The sequence below is a fragment of the Argiope bruennichi genome, chromosome 2 (genome assembly GCF_947563725.1).
Source record: "Argiope bruennichi chromosome 2, qqArgBrue1.1, whole genome shotgun sequence".
In the NCBI taxonomy this organism is placed as follows: Eukaryota; Metazoa; Arthropoda; class Arachnida; order Araneae; family Araneidae; genus Argiope; species Argiope bruennichi.
The window spans coordinates 23,537,451-23,559,424 of NC_079152.1; the positions used below are offsets into that span (position 1 = coordinate 23,537,451).

The 21,974-nt window shown below is 29.5% G+C and overlaps 2 protein-coding genes across 3 annotated transcripts in view; both read right to left on the reverse strand.

Moving 5' to 3' along the window:
• Positions 1–8,779, reverse strand: part of LOC129958090 (tolloid-like protein 1) — a 71,390-nt gene extending 62,611 nt beyond the window's left edge. For both annotated transcript variants that reach the window (XM_056070286.1, XM_056070280.1), the window contains exon 1: positions 8,647–8,779. In XM_056070286.1, coding sequence (XP_055926261.1) covers positions 8,647–8,743 — 97 coding nt within the window. In that variant the 5' untranslated portion in view covers positions 8,744–8,779. The remainder of the gene's footprint in view (positions 1–8,646) is intronic.
• A 3,215-nt stretch (positions 8,780–11,994) lies between these two features.
• LOC129962128 (acid-sensing ion channel 4-A-like) overlaps positions 11,995–21,974 on the reverse strand; it is a 36,852-nt gene continuing 26,872 nt past the window's right edge. Inside the window, exon 11 of the mRNA XM_056075867.1 lies at positions 11,995–12,270. Within this exon, the coding sequence (XP_055931842.1) occupies positions 12,052–12,270 (219 nt within the window). The 3' untranslated portion in view covers positions 11,995–12,051. The remainder of the gene's footprint in view (positions 12,271–21,974) is intronic.

Here is a 21,974-nt window from a genome sequence, read left to right on the forward strand (position 1 = left end):
AAAATTTTAATAACTAAATATTTTATGCAATTTCTACTTTAATAGCTTCTTCATCAAAATATTTTAAAACTTCAAATTTTGATTATCATATAATTCATTCATAATATTATAAAGGCCTTCAGTCATAACGTAATATGTATCTCTCTCATTTTCTGTTAGCACCCGTAGAATTTATGCTTTAAATTAAAGTGGAAAGAATTTATCTTCAATTAATATAATAATATTTTTTACTGAAACAAAGCATTTTTTTATAATCTGATTACTGAAAATAGAGTCACTCAGCGTTTAAACTTTATGGGCACTAAAGAATATCTTTTTTAATTTATGTAATATCTCAAGAGTTGGTCAACAAAATTTTCTTAGATTCATTATGAGCAGATCTATTAATTAACAATGTTTAAATTTAAATGCATCAAACACTAAGAAAATAAAACGAATCGTTTAAAATAAACGGTTGAAAAAAGGTTTTAAAAAAACTACTTAAAAAACGATGTACTTAAAACTATAAGCATATACAAAAAATATATAACTAACATAAATACAATTTACTTACAAAAGCATGCAACTAACCCAAAAATAATTTAAATCATCCATTGATAACGTGTCATGGCACCAATCAGAACAGAATGCGCATGCGTGAATTTTCTTCGCCGGTTACGTAACGCAAATGCGTGATTTTTTCTACGCCAGTTGGGGTAACGCTATGCGGATTAGAAATTTTTAATTTCCTTTATTCTGTTTTATTTTAATTCAAAAGTACTTCAGAATGAATCTGAAAGATTGATTCATTAACAATGTTTAATTTTAAATGCATCAAACATTAAGAAAATAAACAGAACCGATTGAAATAATCCGCCGAAAAATTTTAACCCTAGCCTCATTACTGTTGGGAGAAAAAAAACTGAAGCCTTTCTCGTTTGGCGCTGGGGATAATAGAAGATTTTTTTGGCGGAAAAGTTGGCGGTGGGGAAAATGGAAGATTTTTTTGGCGGGAAAGTTAGTTTTTAATTAATAATTAAAATTCTAATAATAATTACAAATTCGAAAAAAGAAACCCCAGGTGCACATTCCCGACCTCGAAGGTATACATGTACCAAATTTGGTAGCTGTATGTCAAACGGTCTGGCCTGTAGAGCGCCAACACACACACACACACACACACACACACATTGAGCTTTATTATAAGTATAGATTAATTTTTCGTCACGATAAATTATACTCTTCTATGCCCTCTTTTCATTGCTCCGACGAAATGAATTATAATCAGGGGCACCCGGAATACTCACAGAGATAATATATAAGGCTGGTCATAAATTAATTTAATAACCAAAATTTTCCTAAGCATTTGAAACCACTTGACATCGGTCTTTGTTGAACGTAGCAGTTTGGGTAAGTCCAGACTCAGGAGGTTGTAATGATCTTTGTGTCTAAAAAATCACACATTGCTTTTGTTCTATTTTCTGGAAAATGTTTAGAATGCCTTTTGGACTGCTTAGTTTTAAATATTTGTTATTGAAAATTAACCAGAATGGTAACAATTCAAAAACATAAAGGCTTAATTGAAAAATCTGTATGAATTAACATTATCTTTCCATTAATAATAACAAATTTCTTTAATATATATTAATAACCCTAAATTTTACAGTGAAACCTTCTGTTTGTTTTATTTACTTTAAATTAAAAAAATGACGTTCTCCTTAATTAAATTCAAAATGCCGTCTTTTGTATTGCTTCGAACTGAGCTTACGGAGCAAAACGAAACGATCAGAGAATAACAAGAGATCTTGCAACTGAAAAATATTATTTGCATAAGAGAACATGAGAAATTTTGTATAATTAGTATTTCTCAAAATCTGCCTCAGCAAATAGACATAAAAATTTTCATATTAAAATGTTCCACTGAGATTTTACATGCTTTCCTCTAAATGGGAACATTAAAATATTCCAATAAAACTTTAAAAATATCATACTTCTAATAATGCACTAAAAAGTAGTTATTTTTCAATTGTTGATTTAGAATTAATTGTTATAAATATTATGAAACTGTGCATTTTTTTTCTCAGTGCCATTACTAAGTGTCATTATGAGCATGGAATCAAAATTTAATTAAATTTATCGAATAATTTCTTATTAGGTCGGTAAAATTAAAACGATGTTTTAGCATACAGAATACACATGAGAATACACAGAATACACATTTAGAAATTTATCATGACAAAAAAAATGATTAAAAGATTAATTTCAAACTTCATTTTTACAAATATACAAAGCGAGATAAAAGTGACAATTGTTTTCAGATACGAAAGTCATCTACGCTTTATACATACGTCAGTCGGCTTTGATTTTACCAAAAATAAAGTTGGAAAGAAAGGCAAGGTAAGAGATTTTAATATTTTATCAAGCAATATATTGAAATATTATACAAATTTCAAATTGAGACATAATGCGATGGAAAAAAAAGCTGAAACTAATAACGAAAAAAAGAAACAAAAAGATAAAATGCGCATGACACAGAATTCCTGAAAATATCACTGCTTGTAATCCCTTTGAGGAATATAATCGTGCATAAAAGGTAAGCACGACTATCTGAAACAAATAGTAGTACTACTTTATTGGAATTTTTGATTTACCAAAATAATGTTTTTTTTAATAACAGGAAAATTCAAGTTGTCACGTAACTGATAATAAAAAAAAACCTAAAATGTCTTGAAAAAATTATAGTTCCACAATTTTAAGAGTAAATAAATTCTCTTTCGAAGACATTTTACTTACAAAGTGTTCTCAGTTCACTGTCTGTTTTTTTTTCTTTGTGTGATAAATGGAAACGGTCAGCTCCTGTCATTTCGTAGCATTAACATTTTAAAGGCTTTCATCCGAGAAGTGGAAAAAAACGGAACGCCTTTTTCCATTCGAAGAACAGATTTAAATGTCCCTCAGACGATGTGTGACAATAAATCGTTTTTCGTATTACCTCTTCCGGCACCATACGATAGGGAATTGCTAGTGAAAGTCTGCGTACAGAAATATTTTTTTGAGTTTGATCCTGACGATGAAATATATTTTTGTACATTGGAATTCACAAATTTTCAATTGTATAAAACACATATTCCTCTATAATACAATTTAATCTTTCCATATCGAGCAGGTATTACCGAGGAAAACTAATACATAAATGAAAGTAGTATGACAGGTCACAGTTTGCTGTGCATGGTGCAAAAAAAGGAAATAAGCATTTACTTTCTAAACCATTGCAATTAGACATGTACTTCCAATTATATAATTTCACGAAATAAGGTACTCAAATGTATCAAAATTCTTTGGTTTTTGTAAAGTGAAAAAATAAAAAATTACAAAAATTAAATTTTCATATAGCTCTTGTAATGAAAAATGTCGAATTATAATATGATTTCTTTACATTCATGCATGAGGATGCAAAGTTTCTGTCTGTAAAATTTACTTAGATAGTCAAAGGAAAATTTATTAATTTAAAATATTTGTCCATAATTCAGGCCAACATTTGAAAGAGGCTTTCATTGAATTTTTCAGGGATACTATACTTAAGAAGAATCATTAGTGGAAAAACAGTCAGAAAATAATAATGCATTTAATAGCTTTCATTTAATTAAAAAAATTCAACTAATTCATTAATTAAAGTGAAAAATTAAAGACTTATTCAAAATCAATACCTTTAAAGTCAATGCAAAGTAGTATTCTTTTAAGGATATTTATGATATTTACTCAAAGGCAATCCTCTTTTGTGATATAAAAAACAGTTTTTTTTTTCATTTCGTCAACAAAGATCTTCAGAAATCTACAGCTGCTGTCAAAAGATATTCATCTTGTATTTCAGACTTAATGCCAATCAAAACTAAATGAAGAATCGGCCATCCTTCAGTATATTGTTGTACAAAAAGGAACCAGCCAAACAATTTTCAAAAATATCACACCACACGTTTATAGAAAATTGTCCATAATGATGAATTTCTTCATTGGAAAGGAAAGCTATTTCTTGATTGGAGTGAGATTTTTATCGTTTTTAAAGTGGAAGATAGCCATATAATATTTGTATCTTGCATTAAAGAAGCATTCGTCTATTCAAATGGTATTTCTCAGATAAGAAGAATTTGATTTTTACCTGAATTAGGTTCAAATGTAAAAATTATAGTTTTTGAAAACTGTACGGATGTTAGTATTACGCTGAAATATTGTTTTTACCTGCGGTTTTGGAATGTTGATTCAGTCAAATATGTCAATTCAAAATGTCGACTTCTGCATTACATGTAAAACGCCTCATCCTCCCCATTCTTCCCCGGAGAACTAAGGACCTTTTCGTTCGCAGTCATTAAAGATTCTGTAAAACCATTTCTTAAAAGGATACCGGAACGTTGGAACACTATGCATTCTTCTACCATTAAGTCAGTATTACAATTACATACAACACAAGTCGCTTGTATATCCAAAAAATTCCTTGTATCCAAACATTGTATATCCAAACATTCCAATTTAAAATATGTCATTTGTTTAAAAAGCACACAAGTGCTAGCAAACTATTTTATTTTCTTGAACGGCATTCCAATACTACTCTGAGATACTTTAAATGATCAGCTTTTCAAGTTCCCTTTTTCATAAAATTGAAGTTCCAATTGCCGATCAATCAAAGTGAACAACCTTATTCGTGATTAACGAAACTGGTCAAATTTTTGACAAATTTTCAATTTTCAAGAAAATTTTCAACAAAAAATGAAAACATTGTCAAATTTTTTCACTTCTCTCAGAAGTAATAATTCAAAATTATTAATTGTCAAATTGTGGTCAATATATTTATGAAATAAGGAAGAAATTAGAGAAACACATTAGAGACATCATACACTAAAACAGTGAAACCATTACAGGAATATAACCAGGTAGTAAAAGGTATTTTCAAATGACTGACACGTAATGAAACAAAATATGTTTGGAATGAATTGTAACAAATATTGATAACATCCAAGGTGTTTATGGATGCCATCCCAATAGAAAAACAAAGTATTAATATAGTTTTTAAAATAAACAGGTTATCTAGAGATACCTTTATTCATTAACATATTGTTTGAATACTGTATTTTAAAATCAATGCCAGTCATAAAAAAATAGGCGACATTTTATTCTTTGCAAAATTTTTTAATCAAATATTTTTTCTGTACTTTAATAATAGTAGAGGACAGTGATTGATTGATTTTGTATGCATTGAAACTCTACAAGGTAGGTCGCTTGACCAAGAATTACCAAATTTGTTATATATCAATATTTTGGATGGAAGAAATATGTACATTGAAACGATTTTATTGAACTTTAATGAATTAAATTAACCTTATAATGAATTGAACTATATTGAATTAAAAATTAAGTAAAATATTAGCTTTTCTCTTGGAGAAATATAATTGTACCGATAAAAATATAACAGTACAAAATTTTTGCTACTGCTTTAAAATGAAAAATGCTATCTTTTAAATGATACTAATCTAGTTTTCATCCAATTTCCTTCTAATTTTAATAATAAAGAAAAGTAATAATTTTTAAAGATATTTTTATGAACTGCAACAATATACTATTCAGCATACTATTGTGCAAAATGGGACTGATAAAAAGAGTTTCTAAAAATGCCACACTTCATGTTTGTACATAACTGTTACTAATAGTGAATTTCTTGCTTGAAGAATTTATTTTTTCGTTTGAAATGTGATCGCTTTGACGATTGATGCTTTCATCTCGGTTAATCAAAACTGCATTTCTGAAGAAACAAAGATTTGATTGCATCTAGTTTGGAACCCGGTTGTAAAACTCTAGACTTCAACCACAATCTCGTATTCTCTGTCCATGAATGAGTGCCAGTCATTAAGTTGTAGTTTCCTGAATGCTACTATTTTTGAAATGATAAGCTCTGAATTGGCTTCATGATGAACATTAGAATGAAAGTAAATTGAAAAATAAATAAATCAAAATGTCAAATCCCGCATCAAGGGATAGTAAAAATTCTGTAATTTGCAATCGCTGTATTGTTACAAAAAAAATTGTAAATAGCTAAAAACCAAAAAGAATGCTGGTAAAAACACAAAATCAAATGTCTCATTATTTTTTAAACACTGTACATAAAACATATGAAGAAGCAAAACGAGACCAAAAAAAATCAACGCCTTTCTTAATAATGATGACAAAAAAAAAAAAATCAAACTGTCAAAAGTATCGTAAACGTTAATCTGATTCATTCAATCCTACCTATTTCTTTTCCACACGCACGTCGCTTAGTCATTCAATAAAAATCAAGAGCAAATTACGCGCGCTCATGTATCAAATAAAGTAAATAATAAAAGCAATTAACAGCCGCTAAGTAATGAATGAACATATGTTATTGTTGTTGTTCTCGTAGCTGGGTACAAGTCATTTTCATCTGGAGCAATATTTGTTTTTTATCCAAATCTATTTAATGTATAAAATCTTTAACAATGCAAAGACTTACACTTTTCAAACAGTTTCGACTTTAAAGTAAACAAAATATATTTTTCAGCACACTCAGGTCAGAATTTCGCTCATATGTATTTTGCAATGTGAAAATGCGCATTTCGAAACGATTTATTAAAAATTTTATTTAGTATATCAATTAATGAAAAATTATTCTGAATTCTGGTGTTTTTCTGTTATAATTTCTAGAAATATTATTTCACAAAAATGGATTTTACATCGTTTCAAAATAATTTTTTTTTTTTTTTTTTTTTTGCAATGATACCAATTTAATAGTCGGGAAAAGTTTTTTTGAATTTTAAAAAGTCTTTTTTTTTTTTTTTTTTTTTTTGCCTGATTTCATTAACTGTCTGCATGGTTGCCCTGAAATTCAAACTGTTTTCATTGTTTCATCATGTATTTATTCACCTGATTTTCCCTTCATTGTTGAAAGCTGAAGAAGAAGGACTCTGTTTAAGATCTGCACTGTTTGCATGAGGAATAAAAAAGGGGAATTTAGAGTTCTGTGAAAGTTTGAAGACAGATTAACCCTACATTTATATTTTTAATAAAGCTTTGTCGCCATGTGACTGGTTTTCATTAGGAAGGAGCTGATACACAATAACTAATGTCAGACGATTAAAATAACACAGCTTTAATTTCTAATTATATGATGAAAGCATGGACATAGAGTTATATGCAAACGTTTTAAATGAAATTAAATATAACCAATTTTCCAGGTGAACCAGCTGATCACCAAAGGTGACTAGAATGTAAATAATTTTGATAATGCCATTTTGTTCAGTAGGAATCACATAAAAAATGTTTTTGAGAAATGATAGTAAAACATGCTATTAAGAATTTTTTCGTCAAATAATTTTAGAATGCATATTTCAAAAATGAAAGAGGAAAAAACTATATCAATCCAGTAGCTTCCGTTAAATGCTCTCACAGTTTAAAGCACAGTTCATAGAAAAATAATTTAAAATGACAAATGGTTCCCGAATGAAATAGAATACTTTAGGTCACGCATTGTCATTTGAAGAATTCGTTTTATGGCATAATAAGAGGACAATATGAATTTCTCTGTTTTACTAAAATGAGGTTCACAGCTAAATACCATCATGCAAAAATGGAACCAAATCTAAAATACCCATTTTGCAATTAAGCTGGTTTCGAAAATTGTTACAGGAATCTCCAATTGATGTATTTTTCTTTAATTATGTATTGCATTATAGATAATTTTCTGTAGAACTTTTTATACATTTTAAATGTCAAATTCGAAAATCTATTTCTTTTATTAGGAAGAATATATATTTAAATAAAATATGTATATTTTTTCTTGAATTCTTCAAAATTTTTTAATTTATGTCCATAATTCGGGAATACTACATAAATTGGAAAAGGAAATTTATAGAAAAATAGGATTTGATTTTAATCGACACAACTGCATATGACTGGAATATAAAATAAAATTGAATTCTCTAGAATTTTATGTTATTTTCTAAAATATAATTGAAAATTCATATTCACAGAATACTCTTTCGTGAGTCGAAGCAGTTGCGAACGAATGTTATTGGAAGATTTGTTAGAATTCTAGCTTCTACTTTCCTGTAATTGTTATTGCACATGAGATTTATTACATAAACATAGCATGAAAGCGAATGAAGAAAAATATTTGCTTATCGCGAAAAAAAATGCTGAAAAAAGAAGTAATTTTTTTTATTCGTTAGAAAAATACATAACCTTCTTTAAAATAAACTATATAAAAATGTAAATTATGTAAAAAGGCCATCAAATCAATTGAAAATTCTTCTGTATTGTATTTAGATGAACATAAAAGAACTGTAGTGACAAATTTATAATTTCGTATTTTAATTTTAAAAATTCTAAGAAATTTTAATAGATGTGAAGAACCAATTTTTTGGAATTTGTTTGAATAAAAATATTTAATGCCATAATAACAATATATATAATGCTGATAATTAATTTTTTTAAGAAAATTTCTCAAGTGATTTAAATTGATTTAATAGCATAGCTGACATTAAAGTGAAAACATTCTCAGTTGTTATAGTTTTTCACACAATAACTTAGCGTTAACATTGTTTTGTAAAACTCTGATTTTTAATATAAAATAAAACATTTTGTTCATTGCAAGTTTCGACTTACCTGTGTACTTTGCGTAGTATATCCCAAAGACAACACATCTTCGAAAAAAAGAAATCCTAAAATCCCGCACAGAAGTAGAGACTTCATTGTTTAGCATTTCCACTCTCCAGCAGTGCAAATGATCAAACGATTTAAAAAAGAGGATGATGCCAGGTAGAAAGCTCAATTCTCGGATCACAGAATCGTTTGGTGACGTCACGGAGCGTGTGCGCCTGCCGTAACTTTCGTTTTTAGCATAACACGTCAGAAATGAGTGTAAAGTCGGCTTGGTTTTTTTGGATCTGGGAATGATTTTTGAGGCCACTTTCTATGTTATTGGAATAAATTTTCATGTTCTACTAAAAATTGCATGTTTTGTGATAGCATTCACCTTCAGATTAGAGATTTCCGTTTATTAATAACCTTTATTCGGCCTATGATGAAAACCGTTTTTGAGGTTGGATATTGTAATCTAAAAATAAGAGGGTTTTGAAAGATTGAGCTCATATTTCTGAAATATTTCTATAAATCTGAAAGGAACGAAAATCTTTGATAAAATATTTTATTTTATTTCCTCAAATTTATATTACTTCCTAGTTATAAGTATTATATTAGAAAGCGTTTATAATACACAAAAAGGATTATCCCGATTTGTAAACTATAAATTCGCAATGTTTTTCTGACGGAAAATATAAAAAATTCCATTCTTTTATCATTTGAGTAATACGACATACTCATTCGTATGTCGAAAAATATAATGGACATACGTAACGCTAAGAAAATCATAAATCGCCAGACACTTAAACATTGCAGAAAAAAAAAATTACGTAGCGAATTATACAAAGGAGCACGTTTTACAACATATTTGTGTTTACAAATTTAATTTTATTACAACTCACATCACGAAGAAAATCATGCATCAAATTCTTATTTTTTTGTTTTGTTTTCTAATTTGCATTATTAATAAAGAAAAAAGTGCGTGAGTGTGCGCGTGCGTGTGTGTGTGCCGGCCTTCCACTGGCTAGATCATGTGTTTAGAGCTAGCAGAATTAAATTAATTGCAAAATGGTGGGTGGATATGTGCTCATCGAAAATTTTCTCAAAAACTTGAACTTTAAATAATTTAAAATTAAGCGCAATTTTGGTAATTTCCATAATAATTTCCAAAAAATATAAATGCAGAAAAATTATTTTTACGCTACTTTGAAATTTAAAAATTTGTATTTTTTAATGGCAACGATATGATTAATTATCTTACAATTGTTTCTAAAATTTTGTCAGTTTTAAAAAAAACTACATATCTTTTAACAGCAGCTGCTTAATTAGATAAATTGTATAGGCGTTCCGCTTGAAAGAAACACTAGGAGAATTTTGGGACGTATTTTATTATTTGAGCCCCAGTCTAATGATCTCAATCGTATTTTATGTTTCCAAATCCTTGAATATTTCAGTCAAGAAAACCCGACTTGGCCTGAGCTCTCGGGAGGGAGACGACTGGCTAGATCGCCTCTTCGCGTCAACACAAACCTCTGATGATGATGTCGTGTTCGCATTACCACAGAAAGGGCGTGCAGTAGCTTCTGAGGGTAAAGACCCCTGAGCACCCGAGGGCAGAAGTTCGACTTCTAGCTCATGAAACTCACACACATTCGCTTGCACAACCTCTTTTTACAGGGGGGGGGGGGCACATTCACACATAGAACACAGATGAAAAACAACCATGCCCGAACCGAGATTCGAACCCGGGACGCCCAGATCACTAGGAAGATGTGCTACCCCTATACGATGACGCCAGCACACAAACCTCTTAATAAATCAATATAAAAGCAAAGAAGAAAATCCGTGAATATGATTAAACCATACTTGGAAAGTGTGAATAATACGACGGCAAATTTATGCAATTTTTTTTTTTTTTTTTTTTTGAGATTTAACAGCTGAATGATTTCGGGTTTAACTGCGCGCTAATGAGTTATTTTGCTGAATTTGGCATTACATTTAAGTCACGTGACTTTAGATAGCAAATCAGAAAAGGCTCAAAATAATTTCGGGTTGTCTTGCTCACAGACAGAATACCAAAAATGTATTTTCTGAGCTCAAGAAGGTCTCAAATATGAAGACTCATCAAAATCTCGAGATCAAAGTTTTTTTTATAATTACAATATTTTCATCTTACGACTTTGTATTCGAGATAGTAAAAAGTGCACCATAAATGGAGGAAAATATGTTAACATTTCTGTGCAATTAGATATTCATCACTTATTTAATTAAATGCACAATTAGGAAGATAAGTTTTTATGAAAATTGATGAAGAAATAAAAACATTCACAATGTGACATACATTAAGATTTTTGATTGAAGAGGAAATTGGTAAAAAGTATTTTTTAATTACAAATTATTTAATTTTATTTATTAAAACATTAAAAATATTCCCGTATATTTCCAAATGAGCAGATCAGTACCACTTAAATAAAATCATTTTCATTTAAATGATTTTTTTTTAATATTTCCAACTGCCTTTTAACAAAAAAGGATCAAAGCATTCAAAGTTACATTTTCCTTTGGCGAATTTTCACAATTTTCATCCCGAAATTTCAATGTTTTTCCGCTATAAATAAAAAAATTGTAAGCAAAATAAAATAATTTTTATGGCGCTTTCATATTAAAAAAAGTTAGTGGAAGTTTTAAATCAGAAGCTCTTTTCTTCTGATATCAAATCCTTTTTATAACTATATAGTGTTGAAGTACATACAAGTAAGTGTAAATTTAATATTTATAATGGATGTAGTGTCAATGGTCTGTAGTGAAAAGATAATGTATGGCATAATGTATTCCCGAGGCTTGAGACACTAATTCATTGGTATGTAATGTATCAAATAGAAATATTTGTATGAATAATATATTAATTCTTTATGAATGTCATTTAGTAAATTAAAATAATTGTTAAGGGACTTTATTTTGTTCCTTTTTATAACATTGTGAAGAAAATCGAGTATAATGAATACTAAAGATAAGGATAAAACCTTGCAAGTTCATATGTTGACTTTCTTTTTCTTCATGGTATTTCTGAAGTGATTAAGATAATTTCCATTGTATATGCATACTTCTTTATGCCTTTGTACCATGAAACTCTTTCCATTTGAACATTTTTCGTTATCTAAACATTAAAGTCTATTTTACAATGATTAGATTGTGTTATCTGAATTCTTCAATACCTGATCAGCTTTTCTATATAGTATTTTTCTTATGCTTTGTTTATCATATCGTCACTTTTGGGGGGAAATGTACAGTTCATTGAGAAAGCGATTCAAATAAATAAATTTTATTATTGAAATTAACAATCATTAAAACATTAATCTTTCTTCTGTTTTATCGAAAAGATGAGAGGCAGATTTTCACAAAAATAATTTCCCATGAAAAGGTGACAAATTATCTGTACATGCGTCTTTTCTTCGTGAAATGTCTGGAGGCTTTCTTGGTGTTGGTGATCCCTCTGAACACTTTTCTGTGCTGCACCACTCTCTGATGCTTCTGAAATGCGAATTTTGCAGTGTAAAAGAGAATCTCCATAAGTTCGTACACTGTGAGCAGAGAAAATCCCAGCCATACTCCACTGTATCCACCCAAATAGCTGAACAGCTCCATCGTCTAGAAGAACAACAGAAAAGTATCATTTCAAACTTCACTCAATCTCGTGCTCAAAGTTTTATTTTATTTACCAATATGAAGAAAATGTATGGCGAAAGAAATTATCAATATGGATTTGAGTATTAAACAACAGAACATCCAGGCCGGGATAGCATGGTTGTTGGGCGTTGGATTCATATCTCGGCGGATTTGGGTTCGAATCCCGCTGGCCGAAAACTCGAACTGTAGTCGTAACCACGCTGTCCTCCAAGTCGAGACAATACCACTGAGGGTGCTGGATCAGAGTTGACAGTTCTCTGATTCTAGTCTAAATAACTATCTGTGAATGAAATGTATAAATAAAGTCCGTCCTGTGAAAAGGGCTGTGAAGCATGAGTAGCTAAGACCTTCTCTAGGCCCCAGATGGCGCTACTGAAACAAAAGATGTTAAAAATTGCTGACTTCATCAGCTGCCTTTTCTATGGCGCCATAAGCAACAATATCCAAAATCTCAAACTTCCAAAGCTAGTATAGTGAAGATATCTGGATTTTTTTACTGCAACAGCAAAGTCAATAAATCATCTGGATGAATCCTTATGGTTTGTTTACTCATGTATATATGAATATGATTACTCTAAATTGCAACATGCTGAATAAGTACGGCATTGCAAATAGATTCCAGAATTATAGTTTCGTAAGAAAATTTGAATTCCCTCAGTCAACAGGAGGAAGTGCAAAGTTTATATTTATTTCGAATCAATGCATGACGAAGCTCTCGTGAAATGTGTCATATTAAGAAAATACATGACAGAATACATTAGAAAAATTCTTTCCTTCTTTCGCACAGTCCATTTTGATTAGCAAACAGTTGAGATTATCATTCGCTGCCTAAAGAAACTGGGAAAAATATTGCCACACTGATATTTTTGCTTTTAAACTGCATTTTTGCTACTTTATAACAGAATTCAACATTTTTTTCTTTTTTCTTGTGCTTGGAATATTTAAATATTTTTGATAATATTTGGTGTGGTGATTTCAAATATGAAAAGAGTTTTCTTATTTCAACTCTACTTTTCTGAGATTTAGCATTAACATAAAAAAGCCGAATATCATAATATTTTTTCTCACATGGAAGGCTTTGTAATGAGAATATTCTAAGAATGTGAAAGTGAAAAAGTGTGTAACTTCCTTGTCCGTGTTGGCAAAGGTTTTTTGGTAACTTGAAAATTAAATGGATTTAATTAAAGCAAGTTTCGCAGATTCAAGCACTTTAGTTGTAATACGATCATAAGGGTCCATTACTCTCGTAAATATTCAAATAGTTTCCTAAAAATCACGAAAGCAAAAGTACAGCACAAAATAATATGAACGATTTCATGAGATTAAAAAAGCAATAGAAGACCGATACTAGGACAGGATAGAGTACACATACAGTGGTAAATTACTTGTGGAATATGCAAAAAAATTATGCAATTAAAATTCACACAAAAATGCTGAAACAAAAGAAACTTTTAGAATGGAATAAAATATTTGTTTATCTTTCCTTCTTCTCATTTCTAATAAAGCCATTGTAGAATTACAAGTGTGCTGTTAAATATTTTTCTTAATTAATTAAATTGTTTTACAAAATGTTCTAGCGAAAGGTTTTTTAATTTAGCGCCTATAACCTAAGCATAGCTGTTTAGTTAACTTTTTTGAAAATCATGGCGATATTATTGAAAACTGAAACTGAACGATTTCATTAAAGCATAAAGAGAACAGAAGACAAATACCACAGCAGATAATATATATATATATATATATATATATATATATATATATATATATATATATATATATATATATATATATATATATATATATATATATATATATATATATATATATATATATATATATATATATATATATATATATATATATATATATATATATATATATATATATATATATATATAATATATATATATATATATATATATATATATATATATATAAGTATTAAAATCAAGTTAATAGGAAAATCAAATAAATCAAATAAAAAAAGAATCCGACCTGAAGACCCTTTCAAGGGTCACCCTCAGGCAGAGATTCAAAAAACGGGATTTTTTTCTGTGAAGGAATGCAGACAAGAAAGTCTAATAATGATTTTACGTGACCCAAAAATCCCCTGAAATTAGGCCCAAGAGATATACTATTTTAACAGAAAGGAAATTACAAAACAACAAATTAGAAGAAAATAACCACTAATAAGAAAAATACAATAACAAAAATAACAACAAAAACAAAAATACCCCAAAATAACACTTAAACCATTAAAGAAAGACAAAAAAGAAAGACCCTACAGGCAACAGGCAAGGAAATTTTAAGCTAACGATTGTGATTCCAGCTTTTTAAAAACACAAAGCTAATGTATTTAAGGTAAAAAATAATTGTAGGCTCCCAGCGCCATCTATTGTGTGTTTCTTACTTTAGATTGGTTATATATATATATATATATATATATATATATATATATATATATATATATATATATATATATATATATATATATATATATATATATATATATATATATATATATATATATATATATATATATATATATATATATATATATATTTATAAGATTCTTCTAATTTTTTTATTCAAATGTTTATATTTATGAAACTATTGTTCTGTTTTCCTTGTCAATCAAATTATTTAATAATATTTTTTAAGGAAATGAGGTTAATTCAATGTCTATACTCTAAGCCTAATTATTCCATAAGTTAATCTGAATGACATTAGTATCAAGTCTTGCATCAAGAATTTATGAGCAAAAGTAAGAATTTTATTTGTTTTTCTCAAATGACATACTCATAAAATCAATTAAAAAACTCACTATCAAAATATTTGTTTACGTGTATATTAAATGTCACTGAAATGAATGGCGTTTAGTAATAAACAAGTTGCGTCATAAATTCGTGTAAACTTCAAAAATTCTTACTAAAAGAAACAATACTTGGAAATATTTCGGTTTGCGTGAATATTATTAAAGGTACGTTGGACTTTTTACCAGGTATAAAACAATGATTCCAAAAATAACCAAACAAGGGCACTCACTCGTCATATTGCGTCGTTTTATGTAAATAAGTCCCTCTTATAATAAGCAAGTTTTATGCAAGCAAAATATGAAAAATACCATAAAAATATAATACTATTGTATATAATATAATAACATTGTACAGTTATTTTGAAGTTGTTCATAATGATCACCACCAAAAGGTATTAATCAAGTGTGACTCATCGTTACCGCATTATAGCTAAGCATAGCTTGCTGGTATCGATGGTGACTATGGAATCCTTCAGTTCCATCAGAGGCTGGGGGCCCACTATACATACGAGACTTTCAGTATCCCCACAACCGAAAAGCTATCGGTCCCAAGTCTATGATTTTGAGGGTCATTTAAATTTATAATTTTCGACTCATCATTTAGTTTTCAGTGAAAATGTCTAACAGAAACGTCTTGATTTCATACGAAAAATAAGGGGTGGCATCATACCGCAGGAAAGGGAAGACAGGTAGCGCATATTTCTCCTACAATGTTGACACAAAGTAAATCACGCAAAAGAGTAACGAACCGTTCTGTAGTAACTGGACAAGTTTTCTAGCCAGATGCAGGACAACGCTCTCCAAAAAGAAAAGAAAAAAATATTCAGACAGAAAGATGCGGTGAAATCACACCAGTTTCCTGAGGAGAATGCAATAGATTGGTCAGGTACTCTCGAAGCTTTGACGCCTGCCGGATACTACTGTTTTGCATATTGACGTCATTGTGTCGTGAGAAGTGAGCAACATCAATCTATATGACGTTCAACAGTCATTGCTCGTCACGTTTCTTTTGTGCCAGCGCCCGTGTAGCAATGTTTAGCCTTTCACCCGTATCTGCCGGTAATAAATCATGAAATGCTTTCATCTTTTGTACGGAGAAAGATGCAAGATTTCGTGCAAAATACTTCGAATCGATTATGCTGGAATCCCCGTCGATCTTTCAACTTCACGAGTACTGCTACACCCTGCCGATGTCTTGGGTATCATTCTTCTAAAACACTTTTTACAACATGCAAAAGGTCCACGATCAAGGACGATCCTGTACATTTCTAGTTTCCTTCGGTATCCCTTTCAATAAAATAAGTTTTTTAGCTTTCAGTCCTTTATCTGTGCAAAAGTTTCACTATGTAATAGTTCTGGATTACCATGTTTAACTATTAATGTTAGATCTGGTAATGATAACATGTTGCTGAAATTGAATAATGAATCCGTGATGAACGTTGAAAAATTTGGTAGAGGTTCCTATAGCATTTACCCGCAGTCGGCATGATTATGAAGCAGAGATGGCGGATTATTGCAAAAATATCTTGAACCAATCACAAAATGGCAAGTGAATCCCTACAGCTACTAGAGATGTAGGAAATGCTTCTGGAAAAAAGAAGATTCTCTTGATTGCTTTGGCCTCAGCAAATGACAATACTTTCTAGATGAATTTGAAAGTCCAATATTTAGCGACGAAATCTAAATTCCTGCTTGCGGAGAATCATGTGGATGTGTGATCGTGTGGGATGGAATAGAAAGGTTTGCGTGGTTGTCCAATAAGACATAGGTGATTGGGTTCATGAGTGAGTTAAAAGTGGAGAAATAATGTTATGTTGTTGTTTGCATCTTTTATTGAAATTGTTATAGAGGTGTTGAAAATGTTATCGCTGCGTCTTAAAGAAGTATGAATCTTGGTATTTTGGAATTTGGTTTGGGAGAGAATGATTCTATGTCTCTGGCTGTCTTGTTGTATATTTGATTGATGTTGCCGAATAATTTTTCTGCAATGCACTGATGAATTCTTTAAATGAGGAAGGTGAAGTGCGTAACTAATATCTTCATTTCTCATGAATCGTCTAGATTTTGTTGTTTGCTTCAGGACTATATTTTGGCACCTGTCTATGATATTTAAGTTACTTTCTGCATCATAATCCCAAACTGGGAAGCATAAGTTAGTACTTATAATGCTATATGAATAAACAATTTAATAATGCTATATGAATAAACAATTTAATAATGCTATATGAATAAACAATTTAATAATGCTATATGAATAAACAATTTATTTTTCCTGGACATTTCAGAATTCCGAGAAGTTTCAGGATATAATTTAAGGGAATTATCTTGGAATTCTTTTCGCAATATAATTTAAGTGGACTTCTAAGCAAAACATCGGTCAAGTATCACAACGAAATATTTTGCATTATAAGAACCTAAAATTTTTTTTCATTGATTTTAACTTTTTTAAAATTTTTTATTTTTTTCTTCATTTTTTGAAAATAAAATTGTTTCTGTATTTCTTGTTGCGTTAATAACTATTATTCCTTTGTAAGATCACATTTCCACTTCTAGAATATGTTTGTTGAGAGCATAAGTGACAAATCTGATATTTCTTCTTTTATTCGGTGTAGCAATGTCATCGGCATAAATGCAAAGTTTGGTGGATTTTTTTCGTAGAATATCATTGCTAAAAATTTAATAGAGGTGGGAAACAATTTTGCTCCCTATAGTATGAATATTTCGATGCTTGGAGAGTTTCTCGTTTATTCTGACAATGAGTTTTCTGTTAAATACGAAGAAAGAAATTATTTTTATCAGTGCTGGGAGTGTTTCATACTTAATAAGTGTATAAACTAGTCTTTCCAACCACATTCAATCAAATGTTTTGTGAATATTAAGGAAAACTTCAACAAACATCTTTCCTCTTTCCGATAAACCTGAGGAGATAGATTCAACTGTTCTAAGAAGCTGATGTGTTTTTGAAAGTTTGAATTTAAAATCAAATTGAAAAGTGACTAAGATATTGTTGTCGTAAAGGTGGTCATTAATTTTTGTTGCATAAATAGTTCAATAATTTTACTAAAATTTGATAGGTAAGGGCTTGTATTTGAAAATGTTAGCAGAATTTTTGCCAAGTTCAGAATAGTTGTTCAGAATAATGACTGTAGTTTTCCAGGGAAAAATTGTTAAATTTAAAAATCGAAGCAATTATTCGTTAAATTTTGACAACTGAAATGTAAAGTAAGTTTCTAATGATATTTTTGGAAATATCCTCGCTATCTGGAACTTTTTTAGCATTAACTTTTCAACTAATGTACTTGAAAAAAGTCTATTCGTAAAGATGGTTCTAAATTGGAATTTATAAGTGCCTCTTTGACATGTTTTATTGTGTTTCTGACCGATGTTGCTGCGAACAGTTAAAGCTTCTCTCTTGTCTGCGTTGCTATTTGCTATGGTGATTTAGTCTTCCAGGACTAAAATTTTGATGTGTAATTTTCTCATCTTTCTAATTATATTCTAATGTGTGTTGTAGTAAGATTGTAGTGTTGTTAATTTATCTGTCCAATCTATTTGTGTAACGTGTTTTTGAATTTTCTTCTCTTAAGTTTGTTTATGTTTCTTTTATCAACTGGTTTCTTAAATGATGTTTTCTTTAATTTCGTTCTTTACATGTTGTGTTATAAAGCCCATTTGTTTTGAGTTTTTCATTGAAAAAATCTGTAATTAGGTGATCGAATTCTTTTGTTGTGTTTACTGAGTTATTAGGGGCGGTTTTACGTGTCAGATCACTTCTAAATTTAAACTGTTTGTTTTATATTTATTAGATTGTTTTGGTACCGAGCTTTGTTTTGTGCCGAGGAGATATCGTACAGAAAAAAAAATGTATTTTTCCTTATGGTGAGGTAAAATAAGAAGTTGTATAGTTGCCTTAGCGAGTGCGAGTTAGTTTGAAATTATAATATCAAGTTTTGGATTGGCAGCAAATTATTTAATATTATTTCTTCTAACTGTATTTTTGTTTCAGCCTCAGCTAATATGATAAACGTTAAAATCACTTCCCATGATTATCCTAAATACATTAATGTTTTAAAGTCCAAAATTATTGTATTGTGTCTGCTGAGTGGGGAAATGTTTATTTTACCCTTTAAAGGGCCATTTTTTTTCTAGTCATATTATGTTAAAATATTTTTAGGCTTGACATTAGAATAAGAAAAGGGATTCATTTAGCATATTAGATAAATTTAATTTGATTAATTAATTAATTTGTTTAATTAATGATTAAGTAACAAATCAAGACACATCATTTTGTTTGAGATAAAGAACTGAAGCATCTAAGTTTCTGACTTACGAAAAAAATATGTCAGAACTTATGCCAACCTACATAATTTCATACAAAGATTGATCAATTTGGTGGGAAGCATACTTCCCACGGCCCTAGAAAGGGTTAACCAATTATTAAGAGCTCATATTCATTTTTAGCCAGATATTTTACTCCTAGCATGATTTGCAGAAACATTTCGATGTGACATATGAGCGCCCTTTTTAGTTCCCTTTGGAATAATTTTTTGTCCCTCTGATCATATTCGAGCATCCCAAATTTTTTTTTCTGGATAATATGTCTTTTATTATGAATTTTTGAAATCAGTACATGCATACTTGTAGTTGGTGTATCTTTTTTAAATAACCAGAATAATATAATCCGTTGGGAAACAAATATATTTACGTAGTTGGTGCAGCACATTGTTTCTTACGTTCACAACATTTTTTGGTTCGTTATAGTAAACATGCATGTTTCATTCCAGTAACCAAAAGTATTTTTTCATCTATTCTCTTATTCTAAAAACTTGCGAATTGCAAGAACAATACTCGCAGTCATTGATTAATAGAAAGTGGTCGTAAACTAATTATCTCTGAGGGAGAAAGGATCCACAGTTTGTAAACTACGAGACTTCTATAAAAAGCATCGAATTTGTGAATCCAAGATAGAATTGACGATATCAATTATAATGCACTAATCTCAATTTGAACATTATATATATATATATATATATATATATATATATATATATATATATATATATATATATATATATATATATATATATATATATATATATATATATATATATATATATATATATATATATATATATATATATATATATATATATATATATATTGCATTAGGTATGGAAAGATTGAATACTTGGAGGGGAAAAAGGAGTAAAGGAGTATCAGTCAACTGTGAATTAAGTTTTCGTTTTGCCATGTGATTTAGAACAGAGTAAATTTTGCGCGAAAAACAAATATGCAGCTTTTAGTAGCACAGTAATAAACAAAACTTCCAATAAATTTAAAAATTGAAGTGAAAAAAGTATTTAGAATATTTTAATCGGAATTCATCTTAATATATATAAATTACGTGTCACGTTGTTTGTCCGCGATGGACTCCTGAACTACTTAACCGATTTTAATCAAATTTGCACACCGTGTGCAGTTTGATCTAACTTAAAAGATAGGATAGCTTACATCTCAATTTATAGCCGCAATATTATTTTATTGCAAATTTATTAATTAAAAATTAATTTTCCCGCCAAAAAAATCTTCCTTTTCCCCACCGCCAAATGAGTAAGGCTTCAGTTGTTTTTTTTCCCAACAGTAATGAGGCTAGGCTTAAGATTTTTCGGCTGATTATTTCAAGCAATTCTGTTTATTTTCTTAATGTTTTATGCATTTAAAACTAAACATTGTTAATTAACCGGTCTTTCAGATTCATTCTGTAGTACTTTTGAATTAAAATAATACCGAATAAAGGAAATTAAAAATTTCTAATCTGCGTAGCGTTACCCCAACTGGCGTAGAAAAACTCACGCATTTGCGTTACCGTAACTGGCGTTGAAAATTTACGCATGCGCATTGTGTTCTGATTGTTAATAATATTTTAACGGATGATTCTTGATTTAAATTATTTTTAGGTTAGTTTTATGCTTTTGTAATTAAATTTTATTTATGTTAATTATATATTTTTTGTACATGCTTATAGTTTTAAGTACATCATTTTTTAAGGTTTTTTTAAACCTGTTTTCGAACGATTATTTAAAACGATTCATTTTATTTTCTTAGTGTTTGATGCATTTAAAATTAAACATTGTTAATTAATTGATCTGCTCATGATGAATCAGAAAATTTTGTTAACAAATTCTTGAGATATTACATAAACTAAGATATATATTCTTTAGTGCCCATAAAGTTTAAACGCTCAGTGACTCTGTTTTCAGTAATCATATTATAAAAAAATGCTATGTTTCAGTAAAAAATATTATTATATTAATTGCAGATTCATCCTTTCCACTTTAATTTAAAGCATAAATTCTACGGGAGCTAACAGAAACTTAGAGAGATACATATTACGTTATGACTGAAGGCCTTTATAATATTATGAGTAAACTATATGACTATCAAAATTTGAAGTTTTGAAATATTTTGATGATGAAGTTATTAAGGTAGGAATTGCATAAAATATTTAATTATTAAAATTTTAACGAACATTAAGATGGCGAACCAGCTGGTCGCCAAAGGCGGCTAGTATATATATATATATATATATATATATATATATATATATATATATATATATATATATATATATATATATATATATATATATATATATATATATATATACCAGCATGGTTGGTCATCTGTATTGGACGGAGTCTAGGTGTCGCGTCGGAGGCCTCCGGGCTTGGCGACTTTGGCGCCAAAATAGATTATACCCGAAACATCGAGGATTTTCCCGTTCCGTCCAGTAGGAACGAAGTTACGCCTCGAACGTTCCTGATTGGTTGAGAGGCTTCTAGCCCCGCCT